The 18,266-nt window shown below is 56.3% G+C and overlaps 1 protein-coding gene across 1 annotated transcript; it reads left to right on the top strand.

Annotated features, from left to right (window-relative positions):
- ZBP1 (Z-DNA binding protein 1) lies at window positions 929-11,064 on the top strand. Its single transcript, NM_001123216.1, is given in 9 exon segments — window positions 929-1,095; window positions 3,206-3,427; window positions 4,317-4,397; window positions 4,805-4,922; window positions 4,924-4,976; window positions 6,197-6,358; window positions 7,713-7,916; window positions 8,910-9,143; window positions 10,899-11,064. Coding segments are annotated over 9 exon segments (1,317 nt in total). The 5' UTR covers window positions 929-1,001; the 3' UTR covers window positions 11,048-11,064.

The following is an 18,266-nucleotide window of genomic DNA, read 5'->3' as shown; positions in this document are numbered from 1 at the left end:
CTGCTTGCTTTACAAAGACAGCTTTGAGACAAGCCTCTGGGACCCCTTCCATGGATATACTTGTCCTGAATGCCTCCCTTTGTGGAAATGCTGGGGATGATGTCCCCCTGGGCGCCCCACCCTGGCGCCCCCTCCTTCCCTCTACAGCTGGGACCCCGATCCCAGGGGCTTCTGGGGACGAGTCCCTGACCCTGTGGGCTGCCTCACCTTGAGCAAGTGGCTCAGTTTCCTCTCTGAGAAAAGAGACCAGTATCAGCCCCTACGCCCCGCCGATGAGTCAGAGGCACACGGGATCACAGAGCATGCAGAAGGGACTCAGGAAAGAGGGCTGGCGTTGTGCTTTTCCCCCCCTTTTTTGGTGAAACTGTTAACTTCTTTTATTTTTTATTTAAAAAAATTTTTAAATAGTGATTTTTATTTTCTCTATTATAGTTGGTTTACAGGGTTCTGTCAATTTTCTACTGAACAGCAAACTGACCTAGTCTCGCGCACACGCGCACGCACACACACACACACACACACACGCACATTCTTTTTCTCACATTATCCCCCATCAAGCTCCATCACAAGTGACTAGATATAGTTCCCAGTGCCACACAGCAGGATCTCATTGCTTAGGGCTGCCGTTATGACATATACAAAGGTGAACAGGGCACCCCCCAGGTGTCTTGGTGGGCTTGTGGGGGTCACAGTGGGAGCCCTCGGCCCCAGAGGAAGGTCTGGCCTTGCCCAGCTCAGCAACTCCCCACGGGCATCTAGTTGCAGCCGTAACTCTGTCTTGCTCCGTTCTACTTTCAGTTTTGTTTCTTTCGAATACCACACAGACAAGTTTCATTTTCTTCATGCCCTGAATCTGCTCATTCAGTGACGAGGCCTGTTTCCGGGCACGTGAACAGCTCACATCTGGTGAGTGAAGCTGGAACATCCTCACAGCTGCCAGCAGCCCCAGGCTGGGTCACAAAACGACACTCAGCCTCGGCCGGACCCACCTTCTCAAGGCCATGGAGTCGGAGCAGGCCACTGTCCCCAAGGCTCCCAGGCTCCCAGCGGCTGCTGCCGACGTGGCCGAGACCCCTGCCGACCCAGAGGATGCAGGTACCTTCTAAGGAACAGGGGACATTCCTGGGTGGAACTTGCACTTTGTCCTGGTTCCTTTTCTCGGCCGATCACAGCCCTGATAGCAAAGCAGGAGCGAGAAAGAGGGAGAGAGGCCATTGGGTCTGACTCAGAGCCTCCATCTGCCCCGGGCAGCTTGCAACACGCTTGGTGTGCATGTTGCAAGGACCCCCGGGGCAAGCCTGATGGCCGTTCCGTCTTCCACCTGAGATCCCTGAGGCTCTGCTGGTGAAACAACCCCACTGAGCCTGGGACCCGAGCCCCTGTCCTCACCCTCGGTTTGGAGGAAGAACAGAAGTTTGGACGGGTGGCCCCGGGCTTGTGCCTGGCTGCATCCTGCTTCCTTCTCTCCTGGGATAACTTTGCTTCAGGCAGCGCTGAGTGACAGCCAGTTGTTATTGAGCCATTGCTGTGCTCTAGGCGCCCCCCCCACACAACAAAAGCTCGTGGGCTGTGACCTGAGGGGCTTTTTGTTTCTTCGTTTGTGTTTTGTGATCATGAGCTCATTTAATCCTCACCAGGAGTTCCCCTCGTGGCTCAGTGGTTAATGAATCCGACTAGGAACCAGGAGGTTGAGGGTTCGATCCTGGCCTTGTTCAGTGAGTTAAGGATCCGGTTGCTGTGAGCTGTGGTGTAGTTTGCAGACACGGCTAGGATCCCGCGTTGCTGTGGCTCTGGCGTAGGCCGGCGGCTCCAGCTCCGATTCGACCCCTACCTAGCCTGGAAACTTCTCTATGCCATGGGTGTGGCCCTAGAAAAGGCAACAAAACAAAACAAACAAACAAACAAAAAATCCTTACCGCAATCTTTCATGGAGCCACACGTTTCACTGTTTCCCAGATAGCAGGTGACAGAACTGGGTAGCAGGTGACAGAAGTGGGTCTCAAACCCAGAAAAGAGAGCAAGCCGGGGAGGGCGGCTGACCGGGTGTGGCCCAGGGGCCCCGGCTGTTCCCCAAGGTCCTGTCATACTTCCCGAGGGGACCTGCCGGTACCTGTCAGGGGCACTTCGTGACCAAATTTAACTTCCTCCGCTGCGGGCTTTCCAGGGGTCCCTCGCTTCGTCCATTTCACAGCTTCCGGTTCCCCAGCTGGGAGAGCGAGCCAAGGAGGCCAGCCCAGCCTTCTTGGCATCGGTTCCCCTTTAGGGTCAGGTGACTGGAGGAGGAGCCAGGGGGAGACGCCCACCAGGGGCAGCTTTTCAAGAATCAAGCTCTTTCCAAGGCTGGGCAAAGCCGCAGTGGTTTGGATTGGATCCCAGCTGCGGGGTAGGGCTTGGCATGTGAAGGGGCGGGGGACCCGGGTGTTCTGCTTGCCCGTCACCTGTGCCCAGCAAGGATGCAAACACTCCACCCACAAGGGCAGGCCACAGCGCCCAGCCCAGTATCGGCAAGTGAATTGCCCCTTTCCCCACAATGCTGCCCACTAGGAATCCAGGAAAAGCCCAGAAGGTGTGGGATCAGGTTGCCGAGGCTGGGTCTTTCCTAGGGCTTACCTTGCCTTTGTCTCAGTTCTGTCTTTGTAAGAAGTATTTTGGGGGGGCGGGAGAGGCGTGTCCCCATGGTTCCCAGGCCAGGGGTTGAATCTGACCCACAGCCACAGCCACAGCTACCTCCACAGCAGATCTTTAACCCACTGTTGAGGCCAGGGATCGAACCCGCGTCCCCATGGATACTAGTCGGGTTTGTTACTGCTGAGCCATCAGGGGACCTCCAGAAAGAGCTGTTTCCAAATGTTCATTGGGTTTCGGGCGCGGAGGAATCGTGACGCCTCTCACGTGGAGGGTGAGCCTGAGCGGAGGAGGATGGGCCATCGGAGGACGCCTGGGCGGGCCTTCCCCCGCCCCCCGCCACCCCCTCCTCCCATGGTCCAGCCCCCACCTCTTGCATCCCAGCACCTCCACTCCCCTCTGCTCCAAGGATGTCCAGGGCTGGGGTGCCCACCTGCCCTCAGTGCTCCCCTGGCCGCTAGGCTGTCTGGCCCCAGTGCCAAGGGGCCTCCCACTCAGGCTGGGAGCTCAGTTCTCTAAAACCAGTTCTCTAAACCTGGGTGGGGGCTCGCCTCTCTCCCTGCCCCTGTCTCCCTCCCAGAGCTTGAGCGGAGGATCCTGCAGGTGCTGAGGGATGCCGGCTCCCCCGTGAGGACTGCCCAGCTGGTTATCAAATGCCAGGTGCCCAAGAAGAAACTCAACCAAGTCCTCCACCAGATGAAGAAGGAGTCCAGGGGAGGGCTCACCCTCGTGGGCCCTGCGACGTGGTGCCTGGGCGATGCTGGGACCGACGGGACCAGAGAAGTGGTGCTGGCAGAGCAGGGTAACCTGCCGTCGCGGGGTGGGGGAGGGGAGGGATGGGGCCCTGCACGAGCCGTCCTGGCAGTGGCCCAGCCCGGCTGGGGGCTGGGTTCCAACACAGGGTTCCAACATAGGCTCTGCCCTCGGAGGCGCTCCATATCCCCTCCCTGTGTCTTGGTTTCTTTTTCTGGCCAACGGAGATAACAGCAGGGCTGCCGTTTAGGACTTTGAGAGGATTTGATACGAAGTGCTGAGCCTTGGAGTTCCCACTGTGGCTCAGCGGTAATGAATGTGACTGGTACCCATAAGGACGAGGGTTCGATCCTTGGTCTTGCTTAGTGGGTTAAGGATCCGGTATGGCCACAAGCTGCAATGTAGGTCACAGACGAGACTCAGATCCAGTGTTGCTGTGGCTGTGGCTGGCAGCCGCAGCTCCAATTTGTACCCTGTTCTGGGATCCTCTGTATGCCGCAGGTGTGGCCCTAAAAAGCAAAAAAAAAAAAAAAAAAAAAAAAAAAAGCTCTGACCCTAGTGCCATCACATAGTAGGCAATCAGCAAACATTAATAATAAGAAGAAAGACAATAACAATGGTGTGAAAATAATAGAACAGACTTAGCATCCTGTAAGATCTGCTTCTCTAGTTCTGCAGCCCATGGGCCAAAAGTGCTGACACAGGTCAAGTACTTGCAAAGGGACACTGTCTGCTCCCAGCTTCCCAGAGACGATGCTGAGCAGGGAAGCCACACAGCTGCCAGGGCCAGGCCGGGGGGAAGCTGGTTTAACTCTAGAATCTGAGTTTCAGGTGTTGTGCACTGGGGCCCCCTACGGAGCAGCCCCCTTTGCCTGGCAGTGCTCCCACCCCCACGCCCGTTCCTCCAGGCGCCCCCTGACTCGTCTTTCTTTCTTCAGCAGAGAGACCCCGGCAAGAGGCAGTTGCGATTCCAAGGACGCCTGGCCCAAGGATGCCTGGCCCTGAGCTCAGCGAGCGGCGTGAGCACCCTTCCTGCCACTCTGGTTCCCTCGACCCCCACCTGTCCTTGGCCTCTTGAGATGCTGAGTGTTCAGGGCTCGAGCCTCCCCTACTGGTTTCCCACAAAGCACTCAGAGGCAAGATGCAGTCTTTTCCGAAGAAGCAGCCGCATGGCTGCGCGGTCATTGGCCTGATGGGCAGTGGGCATTTATCCTGCACCTCCTGTGTCCCAGGCACCGTGTGGGGCCCCTGAGGAGCCTCCGCCACCCCCAGCACCACCTCTGGGGGCATCACTACCGTAGCCTTTGTCCAGATGAGGAAAATGGGCACAGAGGGGCTGGGTCTGTCCGAGGGCACGCGTCTGGAGAGCGGGGGAACGGATTCAAACTCCGGGTCCCCCTTAACCGTGTGCCCTCCTGCCTCCCAGAGACGGAGATCTACGGGCTTCTGAAAGCCCAGGGGCCCCACAAGGCCCTGCACATCGCCCAGGCCCTGGGGCTGAAGACGGCGAAGGAAGTCAACCGCGACCTGTACGCCATGAGGAATGCACCTCCTGACCCTGGACCAGAAGTCGAACGCCTGGGGGGTTTACCAGCCAGGTAGGCCCTTACCTGCCGCCCACACCTGGACGGGCCAGAGGGGCAGAGCTGCGACGAGAAACCGTAAGACCCAGCACTTGGCCCTTGCTGGGCTCCTGCCCACCAGCCCTTTGCCGGCTCCACCTCGTCATCCACCCCCCCGGGCAGCTTGCTGTGGTCCTGGTGACCGGTCACTCCGAAGGGGGTTCCAGGAGGGAAGGGCATGCTGGCGGAGGAATCAGGGTCGGGGGCTTCCTGGAGGCGTGGCCCCCTCCTAAGTCGCAGCCCCAGGGTGCAGGCCTCCGCCTGAGGGTGCTGACAGTTTTCTGAAAGCGCTTTGCCCAACTTGGAGTTGAAAGTTCCTGGAAGAGAAGGCCCAGCTGGGCTCAGAGTCCCAGGACCAACTACCCACTAGACGCAGCAGTGTCAGGGCCCAGAGCCCGCAGTGCTTTTAGGGGAATCACAAAAGTGTTCTAATTTCTCTTAAAATCCGCAGACCAATGAATGGCTAATAATGACTCTGGCCGAGAGGATATTTCTTTTTACCCCATTGCAGTCGCAGAATGTAATGCGAAATTTTGTTGTGTTTTGTCGTGTGTTTTTTTTGGTTTTTTTTTTTTTTTTAATGGAGGAAAGGGCTCACAAAGGCCCAGGAGCTGAGGCCCCGTGAAGATGGGCATGTGGCCCCATTTGTAGAGCCCGTGTGGGGCTGACACACCTGCTCGTTGTGGCCACGGGGGGCGGGGGGTCTCAGCGTCCTGGGCCCGATGGTAAATGGTCGTGACAAAGCCATATTCTTGAAAATATCAAGCAGAGCTTATCGTGTGGCCAGAAACAGCCCGTGGACAGCCACCTTGCAGCTCTCCCTGAAGGGAGAGGGGCCCAGACCGCAGAGGCCCGGGCTGTGGCTGCCTCTCAGTGGGAGGGGCCGAGGGTGGGCGTGCAGTGAGGTTTCCGCCTCCTCCAGGGGTGGCAGAGGACACATGGGTAGGTGGCCTGCAGGACGACGGCCAAGCAAGGCTCTTCTGCTGTACCTGCGGCGGCTGGTGAAATGCCAGCACCTGCGTGCCCCACCCCCACCCCCCCGCCCCGGCACCTGCGGGCTCAGAACCCCCAGGTGGGCCCCTGGGAATCTGTTTTTTTAACAAGCTGCCCCAGAGATTTTGGTGCTGCCAACTAGAATTGGGAAGTCCTGACCCCTAGAGAAGTATAAATGGATTGAGTGGAATGTTATTTTGCAGAAGATTCTAGAAATCAGTCCACCCCGGTTATTTACCAGCAAAATCCAATCAACATGATCTGTCAGAAGGGACTGAACAACTGCATTTCCATTGAGAACTCTGAAAACATCCAGATTGGACATGGCAATGTCATCATGAGACACGAGTCCTCTGGGGAAAGCGGTAAGTCCTCCGAGATGCCCAGGAGAAGGGCCCTGTCAGGCACCTGCTCTATCTGGGTGAGGACAGGGAGGAGAGGTCATTCAGCCCTCTAGGGGGCAAGGAGAGCTTTGAGATGTCCAAGGTCCCTATGGCTTTCCTGTGAATGAGGACAGCTCTCTTTGTGGCTGGATCAAGCCTCTCCTGCTTTCCTTTCATCCCAACATCTTTTGCCTCATTTTTGATGGGACTCGGTATTTCCCCACCGGACACAATTCAATTCACTCTCCATTACTAGGATGTCCCAAGGGGTCATTGCAGCACTTTGCTTGTTCTGAGACACACTTTTTTCCCCACATGTTAACATCTCAGGCCCTATGATGCATCTTCCCAGGTTTGTCCTAGCTTTAATGACCACAGGAAGCCAGTGGAGCCTGCTCCATGCTGGGCACTGTGGGGAGAAGGTCACCCATCAGTCCAGCCGTGGGACATGAGTGAGCGCATAGGCCTAAATATTGGAACAATCCCATGACCTCGAGAAAGCCCTTCCCCGCTGCGGGCCTCAGTTTCCCCAGCTGTGAAATGAGGGACCCTGTCCTCCAACCTATGTCAGCGTTTCCCCAGCATCAGTCCTCTGAGTGTCACCTTCCCAAATCTGGCCATGCCCATGGCTGATTTTTGACTTAATGTTGTTCAATGGTTTACCTTTTCATTCCACTCAATTTTTTTTTTTTTTGTCTTTTTAGGGCCACACCTTTGGCATATGGAGGTTCCCAGGCTAGGGGTCCAATCGGAGCTGTAGCTGCCAGTCTACACCACAGCCACAGCAACCCCAGATTCGAGCTACCCCACAGCTCACAGCAATGCCGGATCCTTAACCCACTGAGAGAGGCCAGGGAGCGAAGCTGCGTCCTCATGGTTACCAGTCAGATCCGTTAACCACTGAGCCACGACAGGAACTCCTCAAATACATTTTAAAGTAAACTTTTACAGCATTACCTTAGGTTGAAAACCACAAAGGTCACTATAAAAATTAATGCTGAGAAAATAAAGCAATATCAGAGGCTCTGAGCACTCGGTGTTCACAGAGTAAGCCCAAAGGAGACCTCCCCTGCCAGGCTCAGAGGTGTGAGAACAGCCGGGGGGTAGAGGACTATTTTTAGTACCCCAGGGACACCCCAGGCACCTGCTCTAAAAACCAGGGAGCCCGTGCTAAGCTGTCCCACCTGCTCTCCAGTCCAGAGCCTGAAAGAACCACTTCCTGTCGGATGGTGTCCACAAAGAATTCAGAGTCCTGTTGCCTCTGTCCGGCCAGGACTTACGTGTAGGGGGGTCAGAGGGTGGGGGTCAGGGGTCATGTTTCTGTGTCCCCTGCCAGGCTCCATGGCTGCCTTCTACCTCCCTCCGACGGTACCTGCCGACTCCTCAGCCCAGGGTCCCCTGGCTGGATCCTGGGGGCCCCAGGACATCTGCATGGAGAAGTCTGTGCTCAGACGGGTACAGATGGGCCATGGCAACGAGATGAGACTTCACAGCTTCCCGGCTGAGGGCCCTGCCCATAGCGCTTGTGGCAGCCCCCCAGGTACCCAGAGAACAGCCCACCAGGCTGCCCCACCCCCACTCCCATCCATGCTAGATGGCACTTGAGCCAGGCCTTGTGGGGAGAGAGGCATGATGGGAAATTCCCTCCCTTCCACCCAGAGGCTGTACTGCAGAGTAGAGCCCATGGCTCTTTCAGAGCTAGGGCTTGGGTTCTCATTCCTCACCTGCCTGGGAAAACCTGACTTTCCTGATCTGTCCAATGGGTAGGGTCCGTTTCCTGAGCCAGCTGAAGCGGGGACAAAAGAGACAGTGGGATGGGAAAGCCGCTAAGGAGGTGGGGACAGGAACCATCTAGGCGCTGCCCACAGTGACCAGAGGGCCCAGGCTGTGTCCTCCCTGGCACTGGTCATCTGAGACAAGCTGGGGGACACAGACAGCAGAGGCCTCAGAGAGAGAAGGGAGCCAGGGTTTCGAGGGGCCAAGTTTCCAGAAGAGGGGAGGCTGGCGAGGTCAAGGGAGGCCCAGGGGTCCAGCAACCAGGGGTCGGAGGTGATCTGAGCATGGACGGCTCTGTTGTGAAGTTTGCCTGGGAAAAGCAGGCACCAGATGGCAGGGGCTGGAGACCGGGCTGGGGCCACATGAAGATTCTAGCCCAGGATGGAGACGGTGTTCCAGAGCTGCCGGGAAGCAGGGATGGGGAGCAGGAGGTAGCGGGAGGGAGTGGTCGAGTCCCAGGGGACAGCCCCAGGGCACCAGACCTTCTGGGCTGGACTGCGGGAGGCGGGGGGACCCGAACAGGCAGACAGGGGGCCAAGAGCTGGCGGCCCAGGCAGAGGAAGGGCACGTGCAGAGGGACCTCGTGCGGCCACGTCTCGCTGTCAACCGAGCTCAGCGTGGGCCCCTGTGCGGAGGTGCCGGGAGGAGAACCAGCCAGAGGACTTGAGAGCCAGCCTGGGGTCAGGACCCCAGGGCCACCACGAGGCTGCTCACACCCCCCCCCCGCCCGGCATCTCTCCCTTCGGCTGATCCACAGGCTCTGTCTCAGCTACGAGTCCAGAGGCTTCCATTGATATTCAAATCCCCGAGCCAGGACCTCACGCAGAAGGGGTCATGGCCCAGAAGGTCCGAATTCGCTCGTGCTTCCTGGAGGACACGACCGTGGGCAACAGCAACAGGATGAGCGTCAGCCCGGGGACGGCTGGTCCCGGGGGAGTCTCGGGGCCTGAGGAGGGCAGGGCGGACCCCGGGGAGCCAGGAGAGGACCCAGGTGAGCTGCGGCCGTGGCCCTGCGCGATCTCTCGCCCTTCCTTTCATGCCCTCCTTCAGCAGTCGCGCCCTGGGCTCCCGTTTCCGGCGGAGTCTGGGAGGCAGAGATGTCATAGCAGAAGCAGGGGCTCTAAGCTAGAACGTGCCAGGCCCACCTACCCACACTTAGCTCAGAGCCTCTGCTTCCCGGTGTATAAAGGCAGGGTGCTTAGGGAGTCCCTGTTGTGGCTCGGCGGGTTACGAACCTGACTAGTATCCATGAGGATGCGGGTTCGATCCCTGGCCTTGCTCAGTGGGTTAAGGACCCTGTGTGGCTGTGAGCTGTGGTGTAAGTTGCAGACGCAGCTCAGGTCTGGTGTTGCTGTGGCTGTGGTGTAGGCCGGCAGCTGCAGCTCCAAAGAGACCCCTAGCCTGGGAAACTCCATATGCTGCGGGTGCGGCCCTAAAGACACAACAACAACAACAAAAGAGGGCCCTTAGAACAGCCTGTGGCTGGCAGGTTGTGGTGAGGCTTGGATGAGCTTCCCAGATGGCAGGGGCCCCTGGGCTGGTGATGTGACTCGTGGGACCTAGTGTGACAAGAGAAAGCAAGGCTCCTTGTTCAAAACGTGATAAGAATTTCGAGACAGAGACAGCAGAGCAGAAAACCAAGCACAGGCTCCTCTGAATGGGCCTGCGTGTCTGCCCAGGTCCCATGCCCATGAAGCTGGCCCTCCTTGGAAACTTCTGGAACATGATCCCACTTCTCTTCTTAGTCACCCCGTTCCCTGATTCTCCCCACCCAGACAATGCTCCAGCCACCTTATGTTTCTTCCATCTTTCAAGTGTTAGAAGGAAGCAGTCCTTGGAGTTCCCTGGCGGCTCAGTGGGTTAAGGATTTGGGCCTGTCACTGCTGTGGCTCGGGTCACTGCTGTGGTGCCTGTTTGATCCCTGGCCTGGGAATTTTAACATGCTGTGGGGGCAGGAAAGAAAGAGAGAGAGAGAGAGAGAGAAAGCAAGAAAGAGAGAGAGAGGTGGAAAGAAAGTAAGACAGAAAGAAGAGAGACAAAGAAAGAAGAGAGAGAAAGAAAGATGGAAAGAAGAAGTTCACTCATTCATTCATTGACCCACTCTGGCCCCACTCTGGTCCCCAACTGTTCCCTTTCCTGGAGATAAAGCCATGAGCAAAACAGACAAATACTCCCCACTCGGGGAGATCAGAGTCCAGGCAGCACCCGACAATCGCAGAGCGGTCGAGCCTTTCAAGGTTTTCAAGGCCAAGACTGTAAAAACCAGTACTACCTGGGGCGGTGCACTGGCCGTGACCAGGCAGTCAGAGCAGCTCGGGGGGACGAGGCATTGGAGCCGAGGCCCGCGGGGAAGAAGAGGTGGCCAAGTTCAGAGCTGGGAACAGCATTGCAGGTGGAGGGAACAGCAAATTCAAAGGCCCCGAGCAGGAACAAGGGTGACCTTCAGAATCCCACGCAGGGGCCCCAGGGCAGGAGGCCGTGGATCCCACGGGCAAGACTGGGTGTCTTTGTGCCGGGAAGCCCAGAAGAAAGGCCTGGAACTTATCAGAAGTGAGCTGGGCCGGCCTGGGGGTTTCAAGCAGGGGCCACAAGATTAGTGCGCGATTTAAAGGTCTGCCAGGTCATCTGCCTGGAAGCCCATGGCCCCAAGCAGTGGCCTCAGTGCCCGTGAGCCACATCACCTTGGTCATGCAGCTATTCGAGGCGAGGTGGCTCACGCGTTCCTGGGTCCCCGTCTCTTCCCCAGACTCTCTCTCTGGAGCTGCTGGACGCAGCAGCCAAGTCCCTCCCGAAGGCGGTCAGGCTGCCCCCAGCGACGCTGAGATGCTCACCTCCCAGCTGGAAGCTCTGACTCTCAGAAGCAGGGGTCCCAGAACCACAGAAGATGGCCACTGAGGGGACAGAACAGCCGACAGGGGCCTGGCAGGGTGGCTCAGAGCAGGCAGCCCGCAGGCCAGACTCGCACAGCAAGAGCCGGGTGCTGGCGAGCCCAAGCCCGCCCTCTGCTGCCATAAGTGTCCCTTTTGACCTTGCCTCCTGATACGTGGCCAGTGTGCGGCAGCATTTGGGCTGGGCCTGGCGTGGGGCGCAGGCGGGGCTGCTTGTGGCCAGGAGCAGCCTGGTGGGCAGTCTCCTTGGGCCTCTCGGGGTGTGGAGAGGAAGCACTGACAGCCAGCATGGCCAGGCCACTCTCCCCGACCCTCCATCCAGCAAGGCCACCCACTCTCTGCCTCTCACACACGACCTGACCTCCTCGAGGCCCATCATGGCCGCCTGGCCCCTTTACCACCTGACATTTCTAGAACCTTCCCACCTTGGCCTTGCTCTCTTGGGAGTTCTTAGCTGAACTTGCAGGGGGCAAACCCCTTCCCTCCAGGCCCCAGAGAGGCCATGGGCCAGCCTGCCATTCAGGTGACCCCAGCTGACCAACCATCAGCTTGAGGGGGGCAGAGCCCCCCTCAAAGGGGTGGGTGCAGTGGCAGAGCCCCACCTCAAAGGGGTGGGTGCAGTGGCATTTCCAGAACCAAGAAGTGTGGTAGGGGTGGGGGTGGTACCTGGGGAGGGGTGATGGGAGGAAGGTGGAAAAGGATGCATGAAGGCGGCCAATTAGCCAGGCGGGGCCACCTCGGAACGAGACTTCCGGCCCCGCACGCACACTCAGGCTCCTGAAACTCAGTGTCCACACCTCCCAATGCCGCGTGCACACCTCAGGTGGACCTCTCTCACTGCACTGAGCCTCCTCTGCTGGACCGCGTCGTGCAATGCCCAGGAGCCGTGTCCCCCAGGGCTAGTGTCTACCTTGGAGGACGAGGGCCTGGCTCATGACAGAGCCTCAGGAAAGAACGTCATTGAACAAATTCTTAACTGGCGGGGTCTTGAGGCGCATGTTATGATGTGTTGAGAAGTGCCTGGACCAGCAGGCAGCACTTAGAGGGTGTCCCTTAAAGGGGAGTCCCGAGCCATTGCTTGAGCTCCTGGATCCAGTCGTTCCTGAACCTATCTCTGCTTCTGTCCACTGGATAAGTCTTGGGTCCCCTTAGCGTGGAAGTCAGGTCTGATCTTGGTTTCCCGGTGCAGCATGTCTTCCTTGCTTCTGCCACTCCCTTTCCTTAGCTGGATGCTACTCAGCCTGCAGGACACAGCTGAGACATGACCTTGTCTAGGAAGGCTTCCCCTGCACCTAGCGCAGCCTGTGTCTCTTCTCCGCTCCTGAGGGCTCCTGTGCTTCCCATCACACCCATGCCTCACTGCCCTGTTATTCATCTGTCTCTGTACTCATCAACACATATTTGGTTGTAGATGACAGAAAGCTGGGGCCTGATTCAGCACAAAAGGGGATGTATTGACTTTTATAATATGGACAAGTTCAAGCATAAACCTGCTTCAGGAATGTCTGCATCCAGGAGCTCAGAAAATGTCTTAGGACTTAGCGTCCCTCTCTCCATCTCTCCGTCTGCCTTCCTTTGTGTGGGCAAAGATGATCACTGGAAGCTTCAGGCCTCCGTGTAACCACTGTCCAGTGAGAGGAGGGTACCTCTTCCCAAGAGCAAAAGCCATGATGGATGGTGTTGGTCACATGCCCATCGCCCAACTGGTCATTGGTCAGAAGAACGGAATGTCGTGGTTGGCCAAATGGTGTCCTGTGATCTACCCCTGGAACCAGGAGGAAGATCAGTCACTCCCAGTCACGTGGCTTGGAGGCAAGAGATGGGCTGTTTTCTAAAGTTACCAGGAGCCAGACAATGGATGCTGGCAGATAAGCAGGAACCTCAGAGATGAACTGCTTCTCCCCAGCATCAGCCGGTGAATTCACTGGGCACGGGGGCCCTGTCTTTTCGCTCTTGAACCTCCAGCCTGTGCTGGACAGGTCCCTTCACAGACCACCTCCTGGGTACCAGGCCCAACAGAGAGGGGAAGCCAAAGCCCTGCCCTCAGCGAGCAGTTCACAGTCAGCGGGAGAGGTGGGCCCAGGACGTGGCGAGGTGTCCTGAGCAGGAATAACCCCGGGGAATTAAGGGAGGGTGGGACAGGGGCCCAGCCACTGCCAGGAGGCTCCCCAGGGGGAGGAGAAAGCCCTACAGCTTCTTCGACACCTGGCAGAGGGAGAAGGATGGGGGCACAGAGACGGTGTTCCAGGCCAAGCGTGATGGTCAGAACAAGGTGATTTCTCGGAGCTGCGTGGCAGTTTGCGGATTGCTAGAAAATGGTGCAAAGAATATAGAAGCAAGAGGTTGGCTGGAGAGGATTTTGGACTTGACACTGAGCTCCAGACCGGCACTGCTCCACCTGCGTGAATATTCCAGGTCCCTGCAACAGGGGAGCTGGATCCATGACGAGAAGGGAGGGTTTTGTCCCATGGGCTGGAGTTGCCTGGCCCACAGGGGACCACCATGGTGACCTGGGGGCCCCCAAGTCATTCCTCCATGGAATATCCAGTTTTCAAACGTGCCACCAGCTCTAAGGGGCTTGAAATCTGCTTTGGCTCTTTCCTGCTGGCATTGTCTTCCCTCTGCGGTGAGCTGAAAACTAACCGCCTGCCTCAAAGCTTATCCAAGGTCTGTGGTTAACCAGGCCTGTATCAGTGGGCAATCGAAATCCGTCTTGGAACTCAGCCTCAGCTCCACCTGCAGCCCAAGCCAGAACATTCATTTTTCCTGCGAGATTTCCCCTCTCTGTATAATTAATATGTCATAAACCTGCTGACAGAGCATTGTCGGTAGTTAATGGGGGCTGGAGGTGAAAGTCAAAGCTGGTCTCTTCAGGAAGGAAATTAACTAGCTACCATTAAAAGCAGAGAATGATTAAGCCTGTCCATCCACCGGTCCTTTGCTCATTAGCTCACCCCACCCTCCTCCTCCTGTGCAGTGATACAGGTGCCCACAGAACTTGCAGCTCCTGGAGCTGGATGGGGGCGGGGGCTTGGGGAGGGGAGAGGAGGAATTTGCTCCATGAGTTAGAAGTGACTTTCCAAACTCACCATAACCTGCTCACTAAATGCAATTCTATTTTCTCATCCCAGCTTCTCTGCTCCTCTCAGGGTGAGCCCAGACCCGATTCCTCACCTGCAGGGCTTTAGCAGACAGCCAAGATTAGAGGCTTAGAGCAAGAAAAGGAGTTTAGGAAGTAATCCAGGAGCATTTGGGCTGCAAGTGACAGAAACCTAAAAAGGGAATCTATTTGCTCCTGCAACTGGGCAATCAAGAGACAGCTGCAGGAATAGCTGGATCCAGGGGCTCAAACTTTTTTTTTTTTTTTTGCTTTTTATGGCCACACCTGTGGCATATGGAAGTTCCCAGGCTAGGGGTCAAATCGGAGTCACAGCTGCCGGTCTATACCACAGCCACAACAATGCCAGATCCTAGCTGCATCTGTGACTTACACCACAGCTCAGGGCAAAGCCGGATCCCCAACCCACTGAGCAAGGCCAGGGATCGAACCAGCATCCTCATGGGCCCTAGTCAGACTCATTTTCACTGAGCCACGATGGGAACTGCAAGCATTATTTTCAGTTCCCTTTTTCACCCTCTCTCTGAGAGACTCTGGCTGCCAGCCACCCAAGGCTTTTGGCCTGTCAGCTTAGCATCCCCAACAGAAAGAGACATTTTCAGGCCAAATGCTATTGGTAGAATGTCCCAGGGAGGATTCTGATTGGTTGGGCATGGATCACATGCTGATCCTTGAACCAATCAGGGAGAATGGGGTCCTCTGATTGGTTAATGTGGGGTCAAACATGCTCCCCCCAGGATGCAGGAAGTGGGGTTGGTCACCTGCTGGGGACCAGTTCCCCAGGAAGGAGACGGAAGGGTGTTGCACTGGCAAAAGTCAGGGGCCCACTTCAAGAAAGGCACGTGGGTGTTTCTTCCCAAACACAGAGGGGTTTTCTTTAGCTACAGAGAGAGAGCTCATCAGAGGCAGGGTTGAGCCACTCTAGGGGTTTGGGTAGACCTCCCTGTGCCTTCGTTCCTACTTTAGATGATACCAGGAGCTCCTCCTCTGCCTCCTGCATGGAATGTCGGGGGGACGAGGTGCCGTGAGAGGGCAGAGGTGCTTGGAATTGGGGAGTGTCCCTGCTGGACAGATATGGTGTCACTAGCAGCCCAGGTTACAGAAAACTACACATATTGGCCTTTTTATTTAAAAAGACATTTTCACAAGACATCTGAGAGAAGCTGCCAATAAGAAGGTCAGAAAAAGAGCTGTCTAACATAAAGGCAACTTAGGAGGAACTTGAGAAAATCCAGCAAACAGAAGAAAACATCAGCGCCCCATCGCCAGCACCCTCCAAGGGAGAAGATATTACAACCCGGAAACAAGAAAGGTTTGCTCAAAAAGAGGAAGTTTAGAAGAATGAGGACAAGCTCTTGACACTTTAAGTATGAAAACCAATTATTGAAGGAAAAAAGGAATAGTTGAGAGACAACGTTGAGAAAAAAAATTCCAGGTAGCAGATAAAAATTTGTTTATAAAACAGACAATAAGAGAGCTGAGAAATTTACAGGATTAATAAGCCTTAAATCTTCTGAGTGGAGAAACTGAATAAAATAGGGGTGTGAATTGTATTTTTTAAAAGGGCCAGAGCAAGACCGTGACTACGTGGTTCAGTGACTAACAAAGCCTCAACCAAGAGACCTGTGATGATGAAACTGGGGGATATTGGGCATAGAGAGAAGGTTCTAGAAGCCTTCGGATGCCAAACCACATGGCAGGTCAACTAACAGAGCAGGATGGCCCAACGGCAACCTGGGAGATGAAGAAAAGCCTTCAGAATCCTCAGGGAAGGGCTTCTGCCCCCTGGCCTTGCTGCCCTGCAGAGCGTGCACGCACCGGGAGAGGGGACCTCAGGGCCTTTTCCAGGGAAATGGCTAAAATTGCTTTCCACGCCCCTTTCTCAGGACGAGGCAGGTGGACGCTCTCTCCTAAAACCAGGGGAGCAGAGAGAAAGGACCACGGGGGGAAGGAGACCCGGGAGTGAGGGGAGGTCGGAAGCCTGATGCTGTGCGGGAAAGTGATGAAGCATCTGTGGCCATGGCCTGGAATGCAAGGCTGGGCAAACCCAGGAATGAAGTTTCCAGTGGGAAAAATAAAATGGACACGATTTCTAAACGTATATTTTTGCATTTGTTAAGAACTCTAGATGGATATATTGCAGACCTGTTGGAACGTCTGAATTAATTATGTGGCTCTCCCTCTGTGGCACAGTGGGTTAAGGACCTGGTGTTATCTCTGAGGCAGTGTGGGTTCAGTCCCTGGCTCGGCAAACTTCTGGATGTGGCCAAGAAAAGATTAAAAAAAGTGTGCTCACGTGTGTGTGTGTGTGTGTGTGTGTGTGTGTTCTTTTTTTGTCTCTTGTAAACAAACACAAAATTCAGAGAAGCCAGAGGGCAGGGGTGCCAGGCAGTGGGGGTGGGGCCACTGCCCCTCACCTGGGCTGCAGAGCCCCCCACCTCCCTGCAAAGGCCTGGCATTGCCTGGGGGCTGCAGACCCAGCTCCACCTGCTGGTGGGGGCCACGAGGGTACAGGGATGCAGAGTCTGGGACAGAGGCTGTGAGCTTCTGGAGGGGAGTCCTGGTGCCGCCGTCATTCTCTGGGACCCCACCCCCAGCTGCCCACCAAGCGGTTCGGAGCCTCAGCCTTCTCATCTGCAGAATGGGCCAGGCAGGCAGTTTACTGCACGCAGCTCAGGCTTGCGAGAGGGTTGGGGCCTCTGTTGGGAAGAGTTCCGGGAAGGATAAGAAGTTTGGTGGTTCCCACCCCATCCTGGGACCTGTGGCGAGTCCGGCGACTTGGTTGTCATGGGCGGGGGGTCTAGCCTCCTGTTGCTGCTGTGACCAGCTGCCGTGAAGGAGTGGTTGGAAACAACACAAACTCTTCATCCTGGGATTCTGGAGGCGGGAATGCCATGGCCTCACTGCGACAAAGCCAAGGTGGGCAAAGCTGTTACCCTGGAGGTTCAGCGGAGACTCCAGCCTGCCTTTTCCAGCTTCCGGAGGCACCTGCCCTCCCGGCTGGCGGCCCCTCCCTCTCCCCCCACATCTCCCGAGCTCGCTCTGTTTTTTGTCTCCCCTCCCCTCTCCTCCCTCTTGTAAGAACCTTGGATCTCTTTCAGCCACCTGCCAGCCCAGGGTCCCTCGAATCTCAAGATCCTTAATCGCATCCGCAAAGCCCGTCCCACCAGGTACCGGATTCACAGCTTCGGGGGATGAGGGCAGGGGGGTCGTGGTGGGTTGGGGTGGGCTGTGTTCCTCCCCCTCTGCTGACTGGGACGGCCCCCCACAATAAAGAACCATCAAGCCCCAGCGTCAGCAGTGCGGAGGGCGAGAAAGCCAGCACCGGGGAGGATGTCACGAAAGGCTTGGCATGGCAGCCCTTTGTTGTAACCTGAGTGTAACCTCACGGGAAGGCCCGTCACCTCTGAGCCTCAGTTTTTCCCTCTGTGAGATGGGAAGAAATTCAGACCGCCCCTTCCCCACGGAGTTCCTGGAGAGAATTTAAGTGTGTCTTGCACAGTGATCCTTAGCCCTCGGAGCCTCCAACCAATGCTGATTCCCAAGCCACCCTAGACTGGTCCATGGCAGGCTCTGGGAGCGGGGCCTGAGTAGGGTTTTGTTTCGTTTTTTTTTTTTTTTTTTCTTTTTTTTTTTGTCTTTTTTGCTATTTCTTGGGCCGCTCCCGCGGCATATGGAGGTTCCCAGGCTAGGGGTCCAAACGGAGCTGTAGCCACCGGCCTACGCCAGAGCCACAGCCACACGGGATCTGAGCCGCGTCTGCAACCTACACCACAGCTCACGGCAACGCCGGATCGTTAACCCACTGAGCAAGGGCAGGGACCGAACCCGCAACCTCAAGGTTCCTAGTTGGATTCGTTAACCACTGCGCCACGACGGGAACTCCGGTTTTTTTTTTAAATAATTTTTTATTTTTATAGAATTTTTAAGGTTACTTTCCATTTACAGGTATTTCAAAATGTTGGCTCTATTCTTCATGCTGTACGATGCATCCTTGAGCCTGTCTACACCCGACAGTTTGTGCGGCCCACTCTCCACCCCCATCGGGCCCCCCTCCCCCACCAGTGACCACAGTTTGTTCTCTATCTGAGTTGGTTTCTCCTATGGT

Source organism: Sus scrofa, chromosome 17, assembly GCF_000003025.6.
Source record: "Sus scrofa isolate TJ Tabasco breed Duroc chromosome 17, Sscrofa11.1, whole genome shotgun sequence".
Taxonomy (NCBI): Eukaryota; Metazoa; Chordata; class Mammalia; order Artiodactyla; family Suidae; genus Sus; species Sus scrofa.
Note: the sequence above shows the minus strand (reverse complement) of the source record. Positions and strands in the feature narration are given on the sequence as shown.